This window comes from Polistes dominula, unplaced genomic scaffold, assembly GCF_049000335.1.
Source record: "Polistes dominula isolate Pdom_NZ unplaced genomic scaffold, Pdom_raw_medaka contig_31, whole genome shotgun sequence".
In the NCBI taxonomy this organism is placed as follows: Eukaryota; Metazoa; Arthropoda; class Insecta; order Hymenoptera; family Vespidae; genus Polistes; species Polistes dominula.
The window spans coordinates 4285538-4308043 of record NW_028300925.1 but is presented as its reverse complement, the minus strand read 5'-3'; the positions used below and the strand labels follow the sequence as shown (position 1 = coordinate 4308043).

At 30.1% G+C, this 22506-nt stretch overlaps 1 protein-coding gene across 6 annotated transcripts; it reads right to left on the bottom strand.

Annotated features, from left to right (window-relative positions):
• Window positions 1–6855: 6855 nt before the first annotated feature.
• EndoA (SH3 domain containing GRB2 like, endophilin-A) lies at window positions 6856–22356 on the bottom strand. Of its 6 annotated transcripts, none has more exons than XM_089171368.1 (13): window positions 22163–22356; window positions 16763–16858; window positions 13997–14065; window positions 13470–13686; window positions 12821–12954; window positions 12653–12719; window positions 12162–12224; window positions 11549–11634; window positions 11365–11468; window positions 11154–11272; window positions 10511–10603; window positions 9629–9744; window positions 6856–9425 (listed from the first exon to the last, which is right to left on the bottom strand). In XM_089171368.1, exons 2-13 carry the CDS (start codon window positions 16805–16807, stop codon window positions 9306–9308), a joined length of 1233 nt encoding a protein of 410 aa, XP_089027494.1. In that variant the 5' UTR covers window positions 16808–16858; window positions 22163–22356; the 3' UTR covers window positions 6856–9305. The 6 variants fall into 6 exon arrangements, with proteins under 6 accessions (XP_089027494.1, XP_089027493.1, XP_089027495.1 ...); XM_089171367.1 differs by lacking the exon at window positions 22163–22356 and adding an exon at window positions 17625–17976; XM_089171369.1 differs by lacking the exon at window positions 22163–22356 and adding an exon at window positions 17625–17975 and having other exon boundaries at window positions 11175–11272.
• Window positions 22357–22506: the final 150 nt, after the last annotated feature.

Genomic DNA, 22506 nt, shown 5'->3' with positions numbered 1-22506 from the left:
AGAAAGAGAGAAAGTTAGAGAAAATAAAAATATAGGATAGAGACAGAAAAAACAAATCTTTTTCAATTACCGGAGGAAGATCGTGGAAACGCACTTGTGTAATCTTGCTCGATGGATATATCTCACTGTTAAGATCCTTGGGGAGCCTTCCTACGAATAGTAAGAACGCAAGGACGGTTCAGTGAGCAGAAGCCCTTTTTAACAGAAAGAAAGAAAGAATGAGCGAGAGAGAGAGAGAGAGAAAGAGATGGAAAGAGGAAGAATATCTCGATAAGATTTTTCGTTGCCTTTAGATCGTAAAAAAATGATCGTCAGCAAAATTTTAGATTTCCAGATTTACGCTATAAAATTTCTTTTTTTTTTTTTTTATTTCGTCGTTCTGACAATGACAGAAAATAGAAGAAATGCAAAAATAAAACAAATTTGTATTCGCAAAAATCGAATTTTATCTCGGCAACATTCAACTTTAAATCATCGAACTGATTGTGAGTGATTGTCAATAATACTTGTTTTCGTACATAGATAGATATATGTATATATATACGCACCAAAAGCAGCGCAGCAGGCGGCTAATGTTCCGGCAAATTGGCAAGCAGAAGGAAACTTTACGTTTTTTTCTCTCTCTCCTCTTTCTTTCTCTCCCTCTCTCTCTTTCTTTCTCTCTCTCTCGGGAGAAATCTTGCGTTTTATATAGAGAACTTGAGATTTGTCTCTTTTAAGTACGTCACGTCTCGACAAAACGACCGCTCATGTTTTTCTTTTTCGTGAACGTAAGTAGAAAGAGAGAGAAAGAGAAAATATATACATATATATCTTATTTATTAGTTAGTATAAAATTTATCTCAAGAATCAAGCAATCGATGTTCTTCAAGATCCTACGAATTTTATAAGAGACACATTGTCTACAAAATTAATCGTTGTTGATAATAATTTTCCTAAACGTATATATTATTTTTGTTTATTATATATATATTAATTAATAAATTATATATTATATTTTTTTTATTATTTTTATTTTATTATTATTATATTTTATTATTAATATATATATATATATTAATCGTTTCAATATAAACTATATTTTCTTTAGCATTATTTCTTATTTTATTATGCTATTTGAAAAATAACATATTATATATAATATATATATTATAATAACATATTATATATATATTATATATAAATTTAATATATAATTAAAATTTATTCTATTATTTTTTTTTTAATTTAATATATAATAAAAATTAATTATATATTATATTTAATTATATAATATATATATTAAAATAAGTTTTCAATGTTAATTTAACCATTTACTTGAAGAATCACGTATAACAAATCGTCGAATTAAATTCAAACTCGAAATATCCACAATGAAAATAGGTGTAGGAGAAAGAAAGAGAGAAAGAGACAAAAAGGAAAAAGGGAGAAGTTGGTTGTACGAGAGAAAAGGAGGTGGGGGTATTTAAAGAAACATTTTAATTGCAGGAAATAAGCCGCTTACGTAGCCCTCTCTTGCGTACGTTAATAAAAACAGCCCTCCTGTTCTGAAATAGCATAGTAAAAGACTGTACGTACGTATGCGGAGAGATGCGCGAATGCGCATTGGGCCCTTTAAGGATGGCAAAGTATGTTGTTCGCTTCTTCTTCTTCTTCTTCTTTTTCTTACCCTCTTTCGATATAATATGTCGTCAAGAAGCATAAAGAAAGAAAACGATTTTTTCACCCTATAGCTAAGAATAATCTGAAGAATTGACGATGCGACAAAAATAAAAAAAAACATAAAAAAAGAAGTAATTGAAAAATAGAATCGTTGAAACAACAACAAAAAATAGATTTATCTTATCCCTAGTAGCACAAAATATTGAAAAATATTGAATACATGTGTATTTAATATTAAAAAGACATTAAGGGGACACGTCACCTTCGAGTGCAAAAAAAAGCGGTTTTTTTGTGAATTTTATTTTTTTTTTGTGAATTATTATACATTATATTAATTATATTATATATTATATTATATTATATATACATTATATTAATAAATTAATATACATTAATATTAAAAAGACATTGAATCTCTTTTTAATATTAATTACACATGCATTCAATATTTTTCAATATTTTGTGCTACTAGGGATAATTTTCCTTATTCTATTATAATCAATATGGTTTTCTACTTTTATTCTAAATACTTTTCTTTTTCTATTTCTAATTATGAGCAAATCAATAAAAGAAAAAAACAAACAAAAAGAAAATATAAAAATTTGATAAAATCAAATTCTTATGAGTATCGTCAATCGATCGACAAAATAAAGATCACAAACGATTCATATAGATAAAATATGAACAAAATAAAAAATAAAGAAAGAAGCGAGTCTGTAATTGGGCATCGAAAGACGATATTTTTTCTCTCTTTCACGAGAAAATAAGGTAAAATAGAACGAAGGCTCGATCTTGCGGATTACAATAGAAAGAAGAGCTTGGAAGGGTGAAACAGAGAGAGAGAGAGAGAAAGAGAGAATGTTAGTGCTGCTCGCGCAAGTTTACGATATCCAAGTTGTAATGCCACGTGGGAAAATGGCAAGGTTGATATGCCGATGGTATGGCTTGTTACCGAGGTGCCACAAGAGGAATGGCCCTTCCCTAGGGTAATATCGCATACAATTATGTGTCTATACGAACAAGAGAGAACATGCATTATGTATGTGCGGTCTGTACGATAGTAAATCATGTCTTCTTGGGCATGGTTAACTCTGCAAATGATCTCTTAGATCTTTTAACATTTAACGCATGAAATATATTTAGAATAAAAAAAAAGAAAGAAGGGAATAAGGATTGAATATTAAGGGACTAGAGCGAGAGGGAGAGAGAGAGAGAGAGAGAGAAAATTAGTATTACAGAAAAATAATTAACGCCATGACATAGAGCACACTTTATTTCTTAGTTAATGATAATAATCATTTAGCATTGACCGAAATCGAATATATTTATATATACATATGTATATATATATGCATACACATATACATATGTATACGTATACGTCTATGTATATGTATATATATATATATGTATTATGTATCGTATATTCTTTTGTATTTGACTTTATTTTATATAATCGTAATAGATTAATTTACCAATATAAGTGTAATTAATTGTAATGTATTGTCTGAAAGTATCACTGCGTCGCATCCACTGGCCGTCTCTCTTTTGTTTATATATTTATATATATTTATATATTTATATTTTTTGTATTTTTTCAACATGGTTATGACGGCTAACGAAAGGGCTCATAAATATAAAGGAAATAGAGAGAGAGAGGAATAAAGATAAAAGAGAAATAAAGAATAAATATATATATATATATATATAAGTGGGATAAAAAGAAGAAAGGAGGGAGAAGGATAAAATACAAATCACTGTAACGTTAATCCTCACTTTTTTCGTGTCTCCCGTAAATTCCGGTTTTTCTGACGCTTAGAAAATATAAGTGGATCCCGGTATTTTCGAGAAACATGAAATCACTCTCTCTCTCTCTCTCTCTCTCTCTCTCTTCTTTTTCTGTCAAGTCTCATGTGGTAACGTACATGTTTAGAAGATTTTGTAAACCAAATGACAAGAAAAAAGAGAGAAGAAGAAAAAGAAATGAAAAAATTAAAAACGAAAGGATAAGCTTTTGAAAAAGCTGTTTAAAAGTAGATCGAAAAGATTTAAAGTTATGGTAGAGAAGATAATAGAGAGAGCGAGGAAGAAAAAAGGATAAAATAGGTACAAATGTTGGTTTAATAGATAATATTTTGTCGTGACCAAGGATGCTCAGTGATATTAATTGTAGAAATCGATAGATCCGATACGTCTAATCGATTTCTATTGTTAGTTAAGATTACGATCAGAATGCGGAGAGCCTCGTTTTTTAAACGTGGATATTATTTGAAATTTCTAACATTTCAAAAATTCGTCTTTATCTTTAAATAAATAATATGAGGAATTGTTTTGGGATTATAATAATTTGGTATAAAATGTAATAATTCAAGTTCTAATTTGAATTCAACGTTCGTCATACTTTAGCACTAGTCGAATCTAACGCAAATCGAAATATCTGTGTATGTATCTCTATGTATATTTATTATGTTTGTATATATATATATATATATATATTTCGATTTAACGAAAAAAAGTCAATTGCTTTATTAAATTTTTCCACTTGACTAAAAACGCAAGTTCTCCGCAGAACAATATTTTCAACATTTAACAATAGCCAACATTTATAGAATAAGAGATACCGATTGTTTTTTTTTTCTTTTTTAATTTTTATATTATTAATTTCAGGTGTCTTCTTTCTTTCTTCTTTCTTTCTTTCTTTCTTTCTTTCTTTCTTTTTCTTTTTCTCCCAGGATAGTCAAACGATCTTTCTATTTTTGTTGTGTTAATATTATCTCTTCTTCTTCTTCTTCTTCTTCTTCATATCTTTTTGTTTTGTTATTTAAATAGTTCTGATCTGAACGAGAACGAAACAATTAATATCACACATTTAATTACTTCTTTCTTCTTGTCTTTTTTTTTTTTTTTTTATTACAATTTTTCTTTTTTTTTTTCACGAACTATTTATTCTCGAAATCATTTCTCCGTCACCGTACCACAGTGTTTCTCAAATTATGACGCGAATTAACGGATGCGTTTATTCGCTTATTCGTCATCGAATAATTTTAATTGATCGAATTGACAATCTCTCAACAAGAAAACTTGAAATTTTCAGCTCATATTTTTTGGATTTTTGGATTTTTATTGCTATCGTACGCACGAGGTTGCGAGTTTCTCTTTTTTCTAAGAAATAAAAGCATAAACATTCGAATTGGTCGATTATCATACACACACATATCATACTTATATATATATATATATATGTGTATATGTAAGACGCATGTATATATACGAATTTGACGACCAATTCAAATCATTCGAAAAAATATACTTTCGAGATAAAACTCGAGCCTCGATGCCCTTCTAATTATTTTAATCGTCATAATTACTTTATTTGTTTGTTTATTTATTTTTTTTTTTTACTGTTAAATCTTGTTACTCCTTTTGTGTATTCAAAGCTAATTGACAAAATCTTCGGACAGGTACTGACATATGTATATGCACACGGTGAACTTAAACTTTCTATGTGGCCCAAAAGTGATTTTAAAAATCAATTACATTCCTTTACACGAGACATTTTAAAGTAAGTTTTAATTTCTTTGTCGTTTATTTAAGATTGTAAGACTACTACAAGCCCAACACGAGTGTAAAAAGTTTCAAACTGGAATAATAGACTTTTAAATATTACGTAGAAAGTTTAGGCCAACCTTGTATACATATATCATCGGACAAGCCAAGTTTCAAAAGCGAGATCTTCCTTTAACATTAAAATGAGAAAACAAATTGAAAAAAAAAAGTACTATTATTTTATAATAATATATTAACCCTTCTATAACGGCATGCAATCTGATGAAGCCATATATATGTATATATTTCGTATACTTTAAATATAAGCTGAATTTTCATTATTACAATATAGTATAATTATAACAAGTGGGCTAAAATTTCTTCAAATTGGGCCAGACATTTCTAGGTAATTTAAAAAATGAATTACTCTATTTCGAGGCCATTTTAGGCTTATAATTAGGCTTGTAGTTTTACAAGCTAGGCTACGATTCAATATGAAAAGAAAAATAAAAGAGATTTCATAATCTCGAAAAATAGTAATGGATTTTTAAAATCACCTCAAAACTTTTGGCCCCGACTGTCTATCCAAATTTTGACATTATGCGATTTTTGCGTAGAGACGAAAAAAATCAAACTCTTTTATAGAGGGTTAACAAAATTAATATTCATTTGCATGCAATGCCCCTGAGGTATTAGAAAGATATATATATATATTAGACCGATTGAAAAAATTTATTTATCGCTCGCATTTAAAAAAAAAAAAAAAATGGTGCGTACCCAAAAAGTCCCGCGTTATATTTCAAAATGTTTTTCCTATCTTCTTTTTTTCCCCGGTCATTATTTCTCTTTTTTATCATTAATCATCACTCTAGTCATACTCTCATTATTATTATTAATCTTACTATTATTATTATTATTATTATTAATATTATTATCATATTATATTATAATATTTATAAATATTAATATTATTATTATCGTTATTATTATTATTATTATTATTATTATTATTATCATTATCATTATTATTATTATTACTTATTATTATTACTGTTATTATTATTATTATTATTTCCTAAATTTTTCTTTTGTTTTTATTTTCTTTTTCTTTTTCTTTTTGAGAAACACTGATCCACAAACGCAATATTTCTAGCAATCGTTTTCATCTTACAAAGATGTTAAAATTACAATTAAATTCACAGCGTTAAAATGAGACATACATAGAATATCTCGAAATTTTCATAGAAATGTTGCACATATTTTTGAAAAAATTGTATCGATTGTTAGATATCGTTCGTGTCAATTTTTAAATCGTTTGTAACGATCAAACAGTATGGTGACGGTAAAATAAGAATTTGCGAATATCATCGAGTACTCGACTTTAGAACTAGCAGTTTAATTTTCTGATTGATTAATTAATTAACAAATTAAAAAGAGACAAAGAGAGAGAGACAGAGAGAGAGAGAGAGAGAGAAAGAGGAATACATTATTAAACCGAATTTCGACTCCTAATATATATATATATAAGATGTACGTATATATATATATATATATACATATATATATATATATATATATATATATATATATATATATATATTATCTACATATATCTATGCATATATAATATATACATATATCATGATAATAATCTCGTAAGGTAAACTGGAGAACAAGTAAAAAAATCAACTTCCGATGAGTATATAAAGTAGAGTCGAAAAACGGTTATTATGATTTGTTGTTTATTTTATTTTTGTCTTTTTTTTTTTTTGTTTTTTTTTTTGCGTTTTCATTTCTCCCAAACTTACTGTTAGATCAAACGAGAGATCATTCATTCTGTAAAACCGAAAATACGGCACAAAATTCAAAATCATTGCTAAAATCTTATACATATATATATAAGATTGTATTATATATACATATGCGAAACGCAAACAGGAATGATAAAACGGTGAGTGACGATGACGACTTTGAAAAGAAAACAAATGAATAAAATAACAGCAATAACAAAAAAAATATGTATATATATACATATATATATATAAAAAGAAACAATTTAAAACAATCGTCATCCTTAAATGCCATCGTCTTGTGTGACCGTATTTCGGCTACTTATAAGTAGAATTAATATAATATACATATATATATATATATATATATATATATATATATATATATATATATGTATATATCTAATATCATTAAATTTATGCTTAACAAATATCGTTCGAAGATTACTTAAAATCCACGTGTGGCAACAGATAATCAAGTTCTTTTTATCATTTACTTAATTGCTTTACTTTTCTTTTCCTTCCCTTTTTTTTAATTGTATATTTTTCTTTCTTTCTTTCTTTCTTTCTTTCTTCTTTAATTACTTTCATTGTTATGGCGGTTTTACTCTCATACATCAAAGTCAAGAATAGAAGGAAATAACTAATTAATTTAATGCAATTTAAACCACATGCTTCTTAAATATATTCTTAAAAACAAAATTATCCCGTTAAATAAGCTATTACGAACGTATGAAGTAACAAAAGAAAAGAACAAAAAAAATATATAATGTATATATAATATTAAATTGGCCAAATACGTATATATATATATATATGGTAGATAATATTTTCTTTATATATTTTTTCTCTTTCGTAATAAAAATTATCTTGTATGAACTGTAATAACAAATATGAAAATAAAGACTTCGTGGAAGAAAGATTCGCCGCCATTTCGAGGTTTTCGCTTAAACTAAACTCTAATCGTAAATTTGTTGTTTAAACACGTCTTCTACAAAAAGGATTATTACAAAAAAGGTCGTGCTAAACGATCGAGGAAGAAGGGTTTCAATCGACTTACGAGAAGAGAGAGAATGGAAAAAATTAGAAAGAAGAAGAAGGAAAAGAAAAAGATAGGATTAGGGAGGACAAAGGACATTAGGGAATGATATTTAAAAGATGAAAGGAAAAAGAAAATAAGAAAAATACTACGGAGGTAAAGTGTCATTAAATGCAAATGAAAAAATTTTCAATTCAATTTCTTCTTTCTTTTTTCTTATATCAACGATATAATTTTTTTCTTTTGCATTGACATGGACCAACGCAAGCCATACGAAATTTTTCGATGATAATGAAAAATAAATAAATAAAATGAATAGAATGAAAACGAATGAAATCTATTTTTGACATGATCGATGATCTCGAAAGATTAAAATAGATAAATTTATTCACGAAACAAATGATGAAATCTACGAATGACCAACGAGAATGATTTTTTTGTGCGGTCGAATCGCGGGAGTTATTTTGAAATTGTTCTATTTTTTTGGAAATAATAATTATTATTATTATTTTGTATTATCATTGAGAATATGAAGACAGATATGAGAGATAAAATGAATGTAAAGAAAATGAAGGAGATAGATAGATAACCGCCCCCATCGCAGTGGACTATAACCGTAGTAGGTACTTTCATAAATGCATGCATTTATGTATGTACGTATGTATGTATGTATGTATGTATATGAATGATCGGTGTTTAGTTAATAGCGTGTGTAATAACGTATCTGCGTAAATCTATATATATATATATATACTTTGTGAGAATGTATCCCGTGTTCGTCTGGGCGCGCGAAGGTCCTTCTTAATGTCGATAAAAGACACTATTATAACGTTATATATATGTACATTATTAACATGCGTATAATTGAGGCTATTCTTGGAAAAAAAGAAAGAGGAAGTGAGAGATAGATAGAGAGAGAGAACAAATGGGATATAAGAGGGAAAGAAAGAGACAGAAATAGAGTTAGAAATATAGTCAAGGATGGGGATAGAGATAGAAACACTTTTTTGAGGATCGTTTAAGAAAAGGCTCGTTAAATCATAACAATAATGCAATAGATAATACCTTTTCTAATCTCTTTTGGTGTAATTCTATGCTAAATTGAAGAAGAGAGAAAGAGAAAGAAAGAGAGAGAGAGAGAAAGGGGGGAGAGAGAGAGAGACATAATAATAACAATTATTATTATTAATAATTTGTCGTGATTAATAGACGCTAGCGAACGACTTTGCAAGGGTCTCTCTTTGGTAAGTCAAGTTATCCGCTTAATTTTAGGGAAGCGGTACTACGACTTGAACGTAAGTCACAGGGAAGTATCCTTTGCGTCCATTTAAGCTACCTTCATACCAATTTTCATCGATCTTTTGAATCAGGGTGATCGTTTCATTTTCCTAGAAAAATATATGTATATATATTTTCTTGAATTGTGCAATATGAGCATCATATTATTTTTTTTATTAACCCCTTAAGGAACAATTTTGGCTCAACGTGATACAACGCCGCTCGAGTTAACTCGAGCGTGCAACTTAAGGGGTTAATGTCGCGATTTAAAAAAAAATCATCCTATTATGTGTTAAAACATTAATATATTAACCTTGAATCCAAGTTCTCCCTCATTCTCAGGTATAAAATCGTATAGAGCCGTGCAACATGGTTGTCTCGCCATTGGCGTCCTTGCTGGTGATTTGCTCGGTGATGGCAACGGTGAAGCTGAAAGAAATAATAAATAAATAATACATAATAATTAATAAATTATAATAAAATAATAATGTTAAAACTAAATTTTTCGGATTATTATTTATTATATTTATATAATAATAATAATTTATTTAATGCTGTTTTTTTTTTTTTCATTTAGCCTCGACAATTAACCCTCTGTAACGTCATGTAACATATAAAATCACGCATTTCCATAACATATTGTAAATATATATATAGATTACAAGGTCTATTTAAGATAATCCTATTGTTAGAAAGAAATAAAAAGAAATAGAGTTAAAGAGGATTAATTTTTTTCATAATTGTGCGCTTTTGAATGATTGCATTATATGCTGCATTATCATAATAATCTTAGTGTAAATTGGTATTAGAAAAAAGTGAAACATTAAGTGATAGATTACGTATACAAAGTGCAAGGAAAATGAAGAAATGATACGAATAGTGGCCGAAAAAATGAACTGAATAATAATTCAAGGAAATATGAAATATATATATCTAGAACAAATTGAAGGAGAAGACATCTAACGATCACAAAAAATGATTAGCATGCTGACAAGATCAAAAATATATTATACTTTTTCGTGTTGCTTTCTCGTTAATTAATAGTTCAATAAAATGATAAATTAATAATAATAATAATAATGGAATGCTAAAAGCGAAAGGATAAATAATTGTTTAACTTTCATATGACGATTGATTTTACGCTTTAGGACGATAGAAAAAAAAAAACAGGAAAGCAACCCCATGCAAAATTTACCATTGGCGGATTGCGGCGGATTTCCGGCTGGGAATAGTTCGAGCTGCGAACGCTTCCCATCTCCATGGATCGGAGAACCGGCTCGACTTGACCCTACATCGTGTCAGAAGGACAGACATTCAAGTATGCGACAAGTAATTCAAACTTACACACCGAACGATCTAATGATATATGTGTATGTACGTGTATCGTCATTTAATTATTACACAAATGAAATCTTTAGATTGTTGACACGGATTTTAGCGAAATATTTCTGATTTCTTTTTTCTTTTATTTCTGGACAATTCTTTTACGTTTAGAATATATTTGGAATTAGTAGAAGAAAAAGATAAGCGAAGAAAGATAGAAAGAGAAATGTGTAAAACATTCGTATGCATGTATATATGTCATATGAATTGTACGGATTGTATATAGATGTATATATATATATATACGTGCTGATAATAGAACATTAGAGAAACATTTTTACGTTTGTCCGTGGAGTAAACGTAGTTGTATAGAATACACGCAAACACGTTGCATTATAGGAGAGGAGACAGAAAACAATTAAAGACACATCTAAATCAATCACCCTGAGACACGTGTTTTTAGTTAAATTATTATACGATCATAGTCATATGTATGTTTGTGAAATGGCTTTTACCGTGAAGGGAGAAGTTCCCACCGTTCATGGCATCCGAAGATGTTAAACCTTCGACGTGTAGATCAGCAAATGGCTTAGGAACGAATTCCATTTTTGGTCTGATCGCTGCTTCTTCTTTCCTAAGAAAAATAAATAAACCAAAATGATTAGGGATATATAAATAATTAATAATAAATTCTAAATCTTAATTAATACTACAATTATTACTTACTTCTCAAAAAGTTTCTCAGTAAGAACTCGCAAAATTTCGGTGCATTGTTGATGATATTCTAAAAGAGCTTCGCTAAAAGTCGCCAATTGAGCCACTTGTTCGACCTAAAAAAAAAAGAAAATGGTATTAAATAAACAATCTTATTAAATAAAATGCTTAGAATACGTACATAACCATGACTTACATCGTTTTCGAGCAAATTAAACATGCCCAATTGTGCGAGATGAAGACTCTCGACAAACTTTTCTTCGGCTTGTTTAACCTCGTCGTCTGAAAAGTTAGAACCTGTTCGCAAAAAGTTGCGCCGTTGGTCTATTAAAAAGTTGCACTACAGTGTCGCTCAATGTATATTACATAATATCAATCATTACAACATAAATATTCTTAATTCTACGGAAAAATTCGATGAATGTTAACAGAAAGGAAAATGAAAATGAAAATGTGCATATTATATGAAATGTGAATGAAAACAATTATTACAGTGGTGTTCGTAAATGAAACGGTGCATTGGTGTAATTGTTAAAGCGATAATATAGCTATGTTTGTAATATATTGTATATATACACGTATATTGTACCATTTGCATTATTGTCACTGGCATCAGCTTTCTCTGGAGAGTTTGGCTAGCTAAATAAATGCTTATTGGCCAAGCGATTATCATAAAACGATATATATAAAATCGCACTCGACAAATATTAAATCTATATTAACAAACAAAAAATGAATAAAGAAATACAAAAATAAAGAAATAAAAGTAGTATACGCAGTGATACGTATACCAGCATAGAACCACGTACCAGCATAGGGTGCAGTTTTAGCTGGACTTCCAAAGTGTGGGCTTCCCGATCTTTTTCCCACAGCTATCGTTTCAAAGTAGAAGAAAGAAAAGAGAAAAAGAAAGAAATACAGGAAAAAAAAATATGAAAAACTTGAAAGAAATATAAGAAAAAACATAATTAAAATGATATTATGTGTATGATTCGCGTAATATAATCTTCAAGTTAATCGAGTTAATAACATTAATGTCGCATGCTGCATTCGTTTGATCTAATCTAAAATAATATTATGAATATCTATTATAAATAACGAATGTGATGGATCGAACATCATTGAACGGTTCAAATGAAATATATCGATCAATCGATCCAAAATATTCCCATTGGTTCGAATTGTAAAAAATATTTTATACGATCATGGATTTTTGAAGTCGCGTACATTTAACAATAATAATCAATGATGATGTCTGAAAAATATAAACGAAAGGATCGAAAAAATCATGATAAAATACCTTTTGCTTGACGTCTTCGCTTGCAGTCAAAGTCCAATCGCCTTCCCTGAAGTTTCTTCCGATGGTGCTACAAAAAAATGACAAAAAAAGAAAAAAGAATAGTTAAATAATTATATTAAGAGCATCCAAGTATTTTAACAGTAATATTAAAAGCACTCGCGCGCGTACCATTACTTCCTTGAGATCCTTGGTCTGCAGATGATGCAACGGTTCCAAAAAGTTTTGCTTTATATTATCGTCCAAGGAATATTTTACGTCAGCCATTTGCTTCATTGCATCACCCATTTCAATAAGAGCCTGGGCTACATAAAATTATCATAAGAATAAGAAATGTTCTTGACATACAATATAATATCGAAGATAAAAATATTAAACATTGTATTATTAATCACATTAGAAACTATTCAAATATTTAAACTACGCGCGTTTGGAATATGCAACACTTTATACCCAGTCGGTAATTAAGATCGTGAATGCCGTCTTTTGATAAGAAACTTTTTTATACCCTCGCAGGCCATATTACGTGGTCTATTATAAGGGGACAGCGAATGCCCCTAATAGTATGCAACTTACTCCTGTTTTATACTGATAGATGACGCAATTATCAACCAAGTATGAAACATTGCATATTTTCAGGCGCAATTTGCTTAACATTTAAAAAATTGAATTCTTTTATTAATAGTAGTTATTTTAATGATTAAAATAACGTTAATTACTATTATTGAATATACTTGTCCGTTAAATTTATTAGTTACGATATAAAAATATAAGAAAAACTCTGATGTTATTCGTATAAACAAAACAATCATTGACCTACCAAAAATACTGTCCTCGCCTAATTTTTTTCCATACATGAGCATGCAATCGCCAAGAACACCTTCGGGTTGAGGGTAGGTCGAGGCCTTTGCTTGGCCGCTGAGTTTACTAATGCCCTTGACCGCCGCCATCTTTGCTCTCGCGGTTGGATTCGGTTGAAGAAATTCTTTCGTTTTCATCTGCAGTTCTTCCACCAGCTCGTTAGTCACGTCTGTTTTCTATAAATTCACGATAAAACTTCGAATGAAATAATCTTTTTCTAACGTCATTTACTTGATTATTTTCTTTTTTCTTTTTCAATGATTGATACGTGCAAAGAAGGCAATTTATTATTTGCAATTATAACGAATCAAGTTGTCACTTACGTAAAGATGAAAAAAAAATGTAAGGATACTTTGAAAGGGTGTAAAAATGGCATTGTTAGCGTTAGAGTCTCATAATACTTTCGTGGCTCCCCATAATGGATTGACTTTTATAACTGGCGGAAATTAAGGTCTGTCTCTTAAAGTAAAGAAAATATCCGCTCACCCTCTCCATATCGACGAAGTCGACATCGAGCTTAGTCCCCTCGGCACCGCCCATCTTCTCGGTCATATACTTGAAAAAGAAAGACGAAATAAAATGAAAACAAATTGGCATGCGTCAAATAAATCTATTTAATTATCATTCTAAATGATATTAATTGATGATACATTATAAAACCATAATCAAACATATACCATTATTTAATGATTACGACACTTATTCGTAGATACTGTTATTAAACACTTGCATTGCATAAGTATAGCAAAGACAACATACATATTTTGTAACATAACTCTACAGACGTCCCTAGAGTAAAGCATACTCGTATATCTACGATATAAAGTACCATTAGATGTTTGTACTCTCCTATAAATTGAAGTACGTAGAGGACTTGAAAACTACAAGAGTTACAAGACTCTTGTAAAATGATATCACAAATGAATGGTTCCAATAAAAATGTTTCGAATGAGAATATTTCTTTCTTATTCTCAATTGAATGATTTATCATAGAAAAAGTTAAGTATATAAGAAAAAAAGAAAATTTATATACATAGAAATTGGTACTTGTGAAGAAGAGGACTTGAAGAAAAGAAGAAATTGCGAAAGAATTTAATTGTATTTTAAACAGAGATCATCCTCCATAGACGACGATAGGAGATATTTTTTTGCTAAGAGCTTGAAGGATATCTTTCTTAAGGGTAATGATGAACGGGAGGAATGGAAGAGGTCAAAAGGAGAGAAAAATATCGGTGACAAGCATAATGGACGAGTCGGATCGATAACTTATATAGTAAGTAGTAGTCAGTCGGTTGATCTAACGTCGTGACGTGCTCTTGAAAATTTGCCAGCAAAGAAGGTAGACAAAAAAGAATGAATGAATGAATGAAAGAAAGAAAGAAAAAAAGAAAGAAAAAACGATGCGTTTTATGCCAAAGAAAATCGTACATACGAGTCGTATATATTTTCTTTCTTTCTATCTTTTTCTTTTTTTTTTTTTATCAAAGAATTACATCACATATGCGTATGTTCTTCCGTAACATATTCCTAATATTTCTTGCATATATTATACATACAAATAAATATGAATAAAAGTAAAAATATATACAAGATAAAGAGTTATGCATATTAAATGCATACATATTTACATATATATCAAATAAAAGTCGATATAAGGGTTGAAAATTAATAGGAAGAAATGCGTATGCTATGTAATAAAAAATAAAAAAAGGGAGGAGGGATATATTGCCGGGAGGTTTGACACGTAGTATAGCTAGGACGACGACTACTACTACTACTATGACGATGACGACGACGATTGTTCAGGAAAGCTTTCCCTCGTATGTGTGGCCGTGACCTATATCCATTGGTGACCTAGATCGTAAAAGGGGTTGAGAGAGAGAGAGAGAGATCCTTTACGCTTACGCGAAAACGTAGCCATCGTGTAAACTCAACGTAAATTTGACCTATATATTCGATGCAATGTCTACTTCGATGTTTGATTTGATCATTCTCTATTATGTATTACATATATTCTATTTATCGACAAGTGCGATAAAGTTACGTCAGCGGAAAACATATATCTATTAAACGCATTTATTATTCCTAATATAGATATACAAATATACAAATCTCATCTAAGATGAGACCTATAGATGGACAGACTACCTAGCCACTATAAAAAGAAAAAAGATCAGAGAGAAAAATAAAACAAAAGGTCGAAGAGAAAATATATCATATATATATATAGGCTATAGGTCGAATCTACTTCTTCGAGTTTGCTATCTGTATAGAGTATATAAAATACAATTAAGGAACGGAAAGTGAAGCGTTACCTATGCACCTAACACGGATCACCTAGGTTTGTTTTCTCTCCTCTACACACCGGTTCGTCCATTGGACTCTACTCTTAGTCGTTCATTCATTAAAGGTTCGCTGATGCAATTAAAGGACGAAGGTCGACAAGCTTCGATCGCTTCTCTTTATTGTTTGTATTCTCTACCTATTATCTATCTTTTCTAACATATATATTAGATATCATTAAATTCATTCAACAAAATCCCCTAATTTCTATATTAATCTCTTCTAGGTCTTTGCCACATACGTTAACAAAATGAATGAGTGTAATTCATTTTTCTCTTTTATTTGATTATTGAAATAATTTATTTTGATGACTATAAAATAATATATATTATATTCAATCTTTATGTTACTATATATATATATATATATATATATAAAGAACAATCTCATGTTTGTGTAATTGTCTCGTTAAAGATATTCAAATTGTTTAGACGAACATAATGGTAATCAAATGTCTTTGAAGAAAAATAATAAATTTAGCAGAAATAATATCGTTTGAAATTGGTTGGTTGGGCAACCGATTAAAATTTCAGGGATGCTCGCGCCTCGGTATCGACCAAAGTTCCTCCAAATGAGGACCGAGTAGGATGATGGCTCCTTTTCATTCTTACGAGCATTGATAATGCATATATACTTGCATACATATTATGAGTAAGCGATTATTGAGGCTAAGGATTAAGTGAAAAATTAAAAAAGTAATTAATTTATCGTACAACTCATATAATCATCATATCATTGCCATACAAATTATTGCCATTGCCATACAATTTTTGTCCATTTCTGACTTACGCGGTTAGCGATATTTATGTTTAGTTTACATAATCGCCAGCTCATATATATAACCGTTATTACAAATGAATTATCTTAGATAAAGACTAAGGAAAAAAACAAGAAAATGATTAGGATTACCTGATTAGCTTTGTTGATTTGTTTTTTTAATCCAGCGAACGCCATGGTGTTGGCTTGGTAACTTCTCTGTCAAATTTCTTAAATGAAGAAACTGATCTGAAACCAAACATAAGAAAAATCACGTGAAATATTAGGATTATTTCATTTTTTTGGTAAATACAATTATTAATAATTAATCATTGATTATAAAAATAATAAAAGAGAGATGAAATATCGAATGTCTGGCTAAAAGCCAAGAGATTTGGAACATGATCTTCAATGTTATCGATCGTCCACATTTTCACCTACATTCAATTTTTGATATAATTTTTTATATCCCACACAAACAATAAAAAAATCATTTATACACACATGCACATACACACTCATACACATACACAGTAGAATAAATGAAGAAAAAGAAGAAGAAGAAGCATGTTTGTATCTTAATCTCAATACCTCGACAACTTCGGTTCCTTTCTTGTAATAGACTCTAATGAGAGTAAATGTTCTCTTAATGAGAAGAAACATTTTACATCTAGTCGAACGTATGTCTCTCTCTATGTTTCTGCTTATTTATTTCTATTTCTCTAAAGGGGAAAAATGCATTTGTAAAGGTTATCATAATATCAACATTAATTCGCAAATATATTTATAATTACTTTAATAAATAACTAAATAGTATTATTCGTATTATATATTTGTTTTCTAATCTTATATTCCTCGAATATTCACAAAAGAAAGAGAGAAATAGAGATAAAGAGAGAAAGAGAGTGTTACGAAATCGGTGTAAATTATAGTAAAAACAGGTTGACTACTACATACAAGATGACTATCTAATCTACTTAATGATACGAATGATACAAAAGAATAAATGTCTCACCTGAAAGTTTCGTTGATACAAAGAAATTCGAATAGAAAAATCCTCTCGATTAACTAATATTCTCCTCTTCTCTTTTTGCGATACAAAAAGAGAAAGAGGCCGACCGAATAAGAGAAAGAGAAAGAGAGAGAGAGAGAAAGAGAAATAGAGAGAAATATAAATAAAGAAAGATAGATAGAAAGACAAAAAGAGAAGGAAGAAAAGGAAGAATAGAGAGTATAACACGTCCGAGAGAAGAGACTAGAGATTCTCCGCGTGGGCTGACAACAGCAGCACCATCACCACTACTACTACTACTACTTCTTCTTCTACCACCGAGGTACCATCGATGGAAACAGCAGAAGCAGAAGCAGAAGAAGAGTAGAAGCGGCACCACCACCACTACCACCACCACCACCACCAACGCCACCTCCACCACCACTAAAACCACCAGGCACCAATAGAAGCACCAGTAATAGAACCACCATCTACTCTCCCAGCTTTCTCTCTCTCTCCCTCTCTTGCTCGACCCTCCCTCCCCCGCCCCCTGCCAGCCCCTCTTCTTCCTACTAAGGGTAGTTTTCTACTAGACGATCGATACATGGCCATGGCTCGATTCTCCCTTCCACTTTTCTCTATACACCAACCCCTTTGCGAGTATACCGGGTATTCATGAAATATAGCGCCGACGCAAACCCGCAGGACTAAAAGTCAACCCTCTTCCTTTCCCTCACCCGTTCCCACACTTATACAAACGTAATAAAGAGATGGAGAAGAGGGAAGAAGGGAAAGAGAGAGTGAGAAAGAGACGGAGCTTTGGATAATGGGAACGAGATACCAGCTAAATAATTAGACAAGATTTTCTCGATAGAAATGGTCATGTACTTCGTGTACTTCGAATCAAAGATCGTCAAATAAATATGTATATACAATGGAGGCCATATATTTACGGTCACTTAAAAAAAATTGATATTTTTATTACCAAACATTGCAATGTTATATGCAATTATACGATAGTCATTAGTAGGTAAACACTACTGCAACTACTAATGGTAAGTGTAATACTATGATAGCAACACATCTTTAATTATGTACAAATACTTCAAATGATCCATGATTCTCTCTATGTGATGTATGAGATCGATTCTATTAATACTCATTACATCCCCCCCCCAAATAAGAATAGAATCTTTACCATCTTTGACTCTGTGGATTTAGTATAAATCTTTTTAAATTCTTCTCCTATATGGGGATCTCACTTATGTTTTTCCGTTAGAATTATATCGACTTTAGACCATTGTTCCAACGTCCAATAAAAATGTTCTTTGGCAAATGCAATTCTCGCTTGTCGATTCTTTTCCAAGATGAATAGTTTTTTTCCGCGCCACTCGACCCATTAAACCAAACTCATTTAAACGACGACGTATCGTTCTAACACTTACTTTTTTCTTTTTTTTTATCTAAACCAGAATTAATTTCTGAATGAGGATAGATACTGCAGTTTTAAATGTGTCTGTCTCGGAAAAGTCAATGAATTCTTTGATCAGTTTTGGCATCGGTTTTTCGTTGCTTAACTCTTTACGAGATACATTATCTGTGGTTTCAAAACGTTCGATATAATTTATGGTTTGAAAATAGGTAATTCTAGATATTCCAAACTTCGAAGAAATTTGGCGATAATACTTTCCACTTTTTCGTAAGAATTGCATTTGTTTTCGTTGTTCCAATACGATATTTCTACCCTTAATCATATGTTAACATTCTATATAATATATCTAACTAAACGAATTACTCAATCAAGACTGATAAAGACGGTTTATTATTCCGTATAGTATCATAAGTATTTGACCATTACAGTAATTGACCCTTCAAACAGAACAATCATATTACTTCTTATTTCTTAATAAAATACGAAAAAAATATGTACTCTAATATATTTACATTTTCAATATAAATTTTAAATGTTACAATTATTTTATTTTTACATAATTTTTGGTTTAACTTCCAAATATATTTTTATCTTATCACTTAACAGAAGGATCGAATCTGTTCTGTCTTTCCTAGTTTCCGAGCATTTTTCAGGAGAATTAAATAAACATGAATGTATGAATTTAAATCGTTGTAGTTTTATTAAATCAATTATATTTCTTATAATATTTTATAACGGTATTTATACTTGTAACTGATGATATCATGAAAAAATAACAATGTGCATACAAAAAAAACCCTAATGCAACATACTAAAAATTCATGGAAAAACGTAGATCTACGTGGCCCGTCCTAGAAAGTCACAACGGAAAAACGTAAATCTACGGGGCCCGTCCGTAAGTGTTATCCTTAAGTTATGACTGCTGCAGTATATTATATATATATATGCATATGCATATGTATAAATGAAAAAAAAAAAATAAAAGAGTAGCTCTGAATAGATCTGAGATGATCAATATGCGAATTAGATGCCAAAAAGCATCGGACTTAAAAAAAGAGAGAAAAGAAAACTCTTTCCCTTGCGAAGATCTTTCTTCATTTATTTCTTTCGATCGAAATAAACGATGATTTGACTAATGAATAGTCTATAGAAATTAATTAAACTCCTATTATCATCGAAAAGATTAATTATTAAGAAAATTTACATTGAAAAGGAACCGTATTCTTGGGCACATTGAATGAACGTACTAAAAGGGTTGAAATCAAATAATTTCAGTCTTTTCCAATTGTCTATTCTTTTAAAAGTTCATGTGCGAATGTTATTGACAGTCGATGAATATTGTGAGAGACGGGTCACGACCCCGGTATATCTGACATTTTAGACAATATAGTTTCATATATTAGAATATATCCTCGAGAATAAAAAAGAGAGAGAGAGAAAAAGAGAGAGAGAGAGGAAGAAAGAGTTCCTAAGGACGCCCACATGCCTTAGAAAATCCGTCACACTTTTCCTCTTCCCATCTATCTATGTTTCTTTCTTTTTATTTATCTATTTGTTTTAAAAGAAAAAGTCAAAGAAAGTGAATTCACAAAAGTGACCTAGTGTCGTCCACAAAGGATACAAAACGTGAGAAAAATCTATAAAGAGATTATATATATTTTTTTTTCTTTTTGTCTCTCTCTCTCTCTCTATTTTTTTTTTGTATAACCTTTTTTTATACGCTTATTTTTTTAAAAAGACTTTGAATAAATAAAAGTTCGTATGATCGTCAGCTCACCCACGTTTCACGACTTTCACGATGATAGAAAATTATCGGTTGATAAAATTTGTCGTTCTAAACGCCCCCGTAAATCCCGAACTTACATCCGTTCTCTTTCTTCGATTACCCCAGCGTCATTCTCAGATAATAATCATTTAACGATGAATCTTTCAAGACAATTTTCAAATTGTTTATCTTTTTTATAATTTACGAATACATCAAATATATCGATCTTTGGAAAATCGATGAATAATTTCTAGCTTCAATCGAATATTATTGATTTTTAAAAACTTTAAAAATATTTTTTCAATTGTTGTATTGATTATTTTTTATTTTTAATATATCTCTAAAGAGAATAGATGAATAATTTATAACCGTGATTAAAAAGACGAAAAGATCGATTTTCGATCGAACAATAATTTCTCGAGATAAGTTTTATAGATCAGAGTGATTATAAATACCGATAACTTTATCGAGATTTTATCGAGATAGCTTAGGAAAGCGAAAAGATTCACAAAACATTCACAAAGAGATAATGATAAAAATGTAATTTCAACAGAGAATGTAAAAATCGTCTGGTTTGTAACTAGCGTATCGGAGTGCATGCCTTTCCGGTGAATATTTAATAATTCGTCATTAGAGTTTATTAATCGCTATAGAGAACGGGATATGCTTGCGTGAATCATTAATGCTTGTAAAATCCAACGATATGTCGCGAAAAAGAAATGTACTTTATTCTTTACAAAAAAAAAATTCTCAATATGTAAAATGAATAAATTAATAAATTGAAATTATTTGTAAGTATAAATAAAATATTTAAAAAGAGAAAAGGTACATGTAACCTAACTCTTTTATATTTACTATAAGAGACCATTGGACCGACATATTCTCTTTAAAGACTAAACGTTTAAATCGATTTCCTTTGTGAGACAAGTATCGTTTGTAAAGTCTCTGTTAGAAAATAATTCAAAAATGAAATAATTATGAAAATGATCTTTGTAATATATAAGGGACGATCGGAATGATCGCGGAGACGGAAGGGAGAATGAAAAAAAAAAGAGAAAGGGAGAAATAAAAACGAGATGAGAGTAAAAATTTAAAATCCCAAAGCAACGGTGCGGTACGACTCGACCAATCAAATGCTGATGCGGTGCGTAGTCGATGACAAAACATGGCGTCTTCGCGAGGGCATTTGTTTTCAATTTAAGTCGAAAATCGACAAATACGAAAGACGCATCTATTAATCATTCATACGTTTATTCATACATTCGAAACATTCCAAATGAAAAGACAGAAAGAAAAAAAGATTTGATTTTCGAATTATTAGATAAAAAAAAAGATCTCTCTTGTGTAACTAAGTCAATCACTCACATGTAATTCCTTTTTTTCTCTCGTTTCTTCTTTTTCTCAATTATATTAAATCTCCAAAGTATCGAAACTTTTCGATTCTTGACACACACCAATTGAACCTAACTATTTATTTCACTCGCTCGTAAATCGATTTACGAGCGCCAGTAATTGGAACAGGGCTAACCCCCTGCCGAGGATTTGACACAGAGACAACTACAGCTGTTTGTAGTTTGCGATAATAGCGTTGCGAGCGCTGGATCACGTGATCCTTCACTAACTACCGGGAAATTTTAAATTCTATTAATTGTGAGATATGAGTAAGTAGTATTATATTTCTTTTCATAGAAATAAACGATTGTAAAATA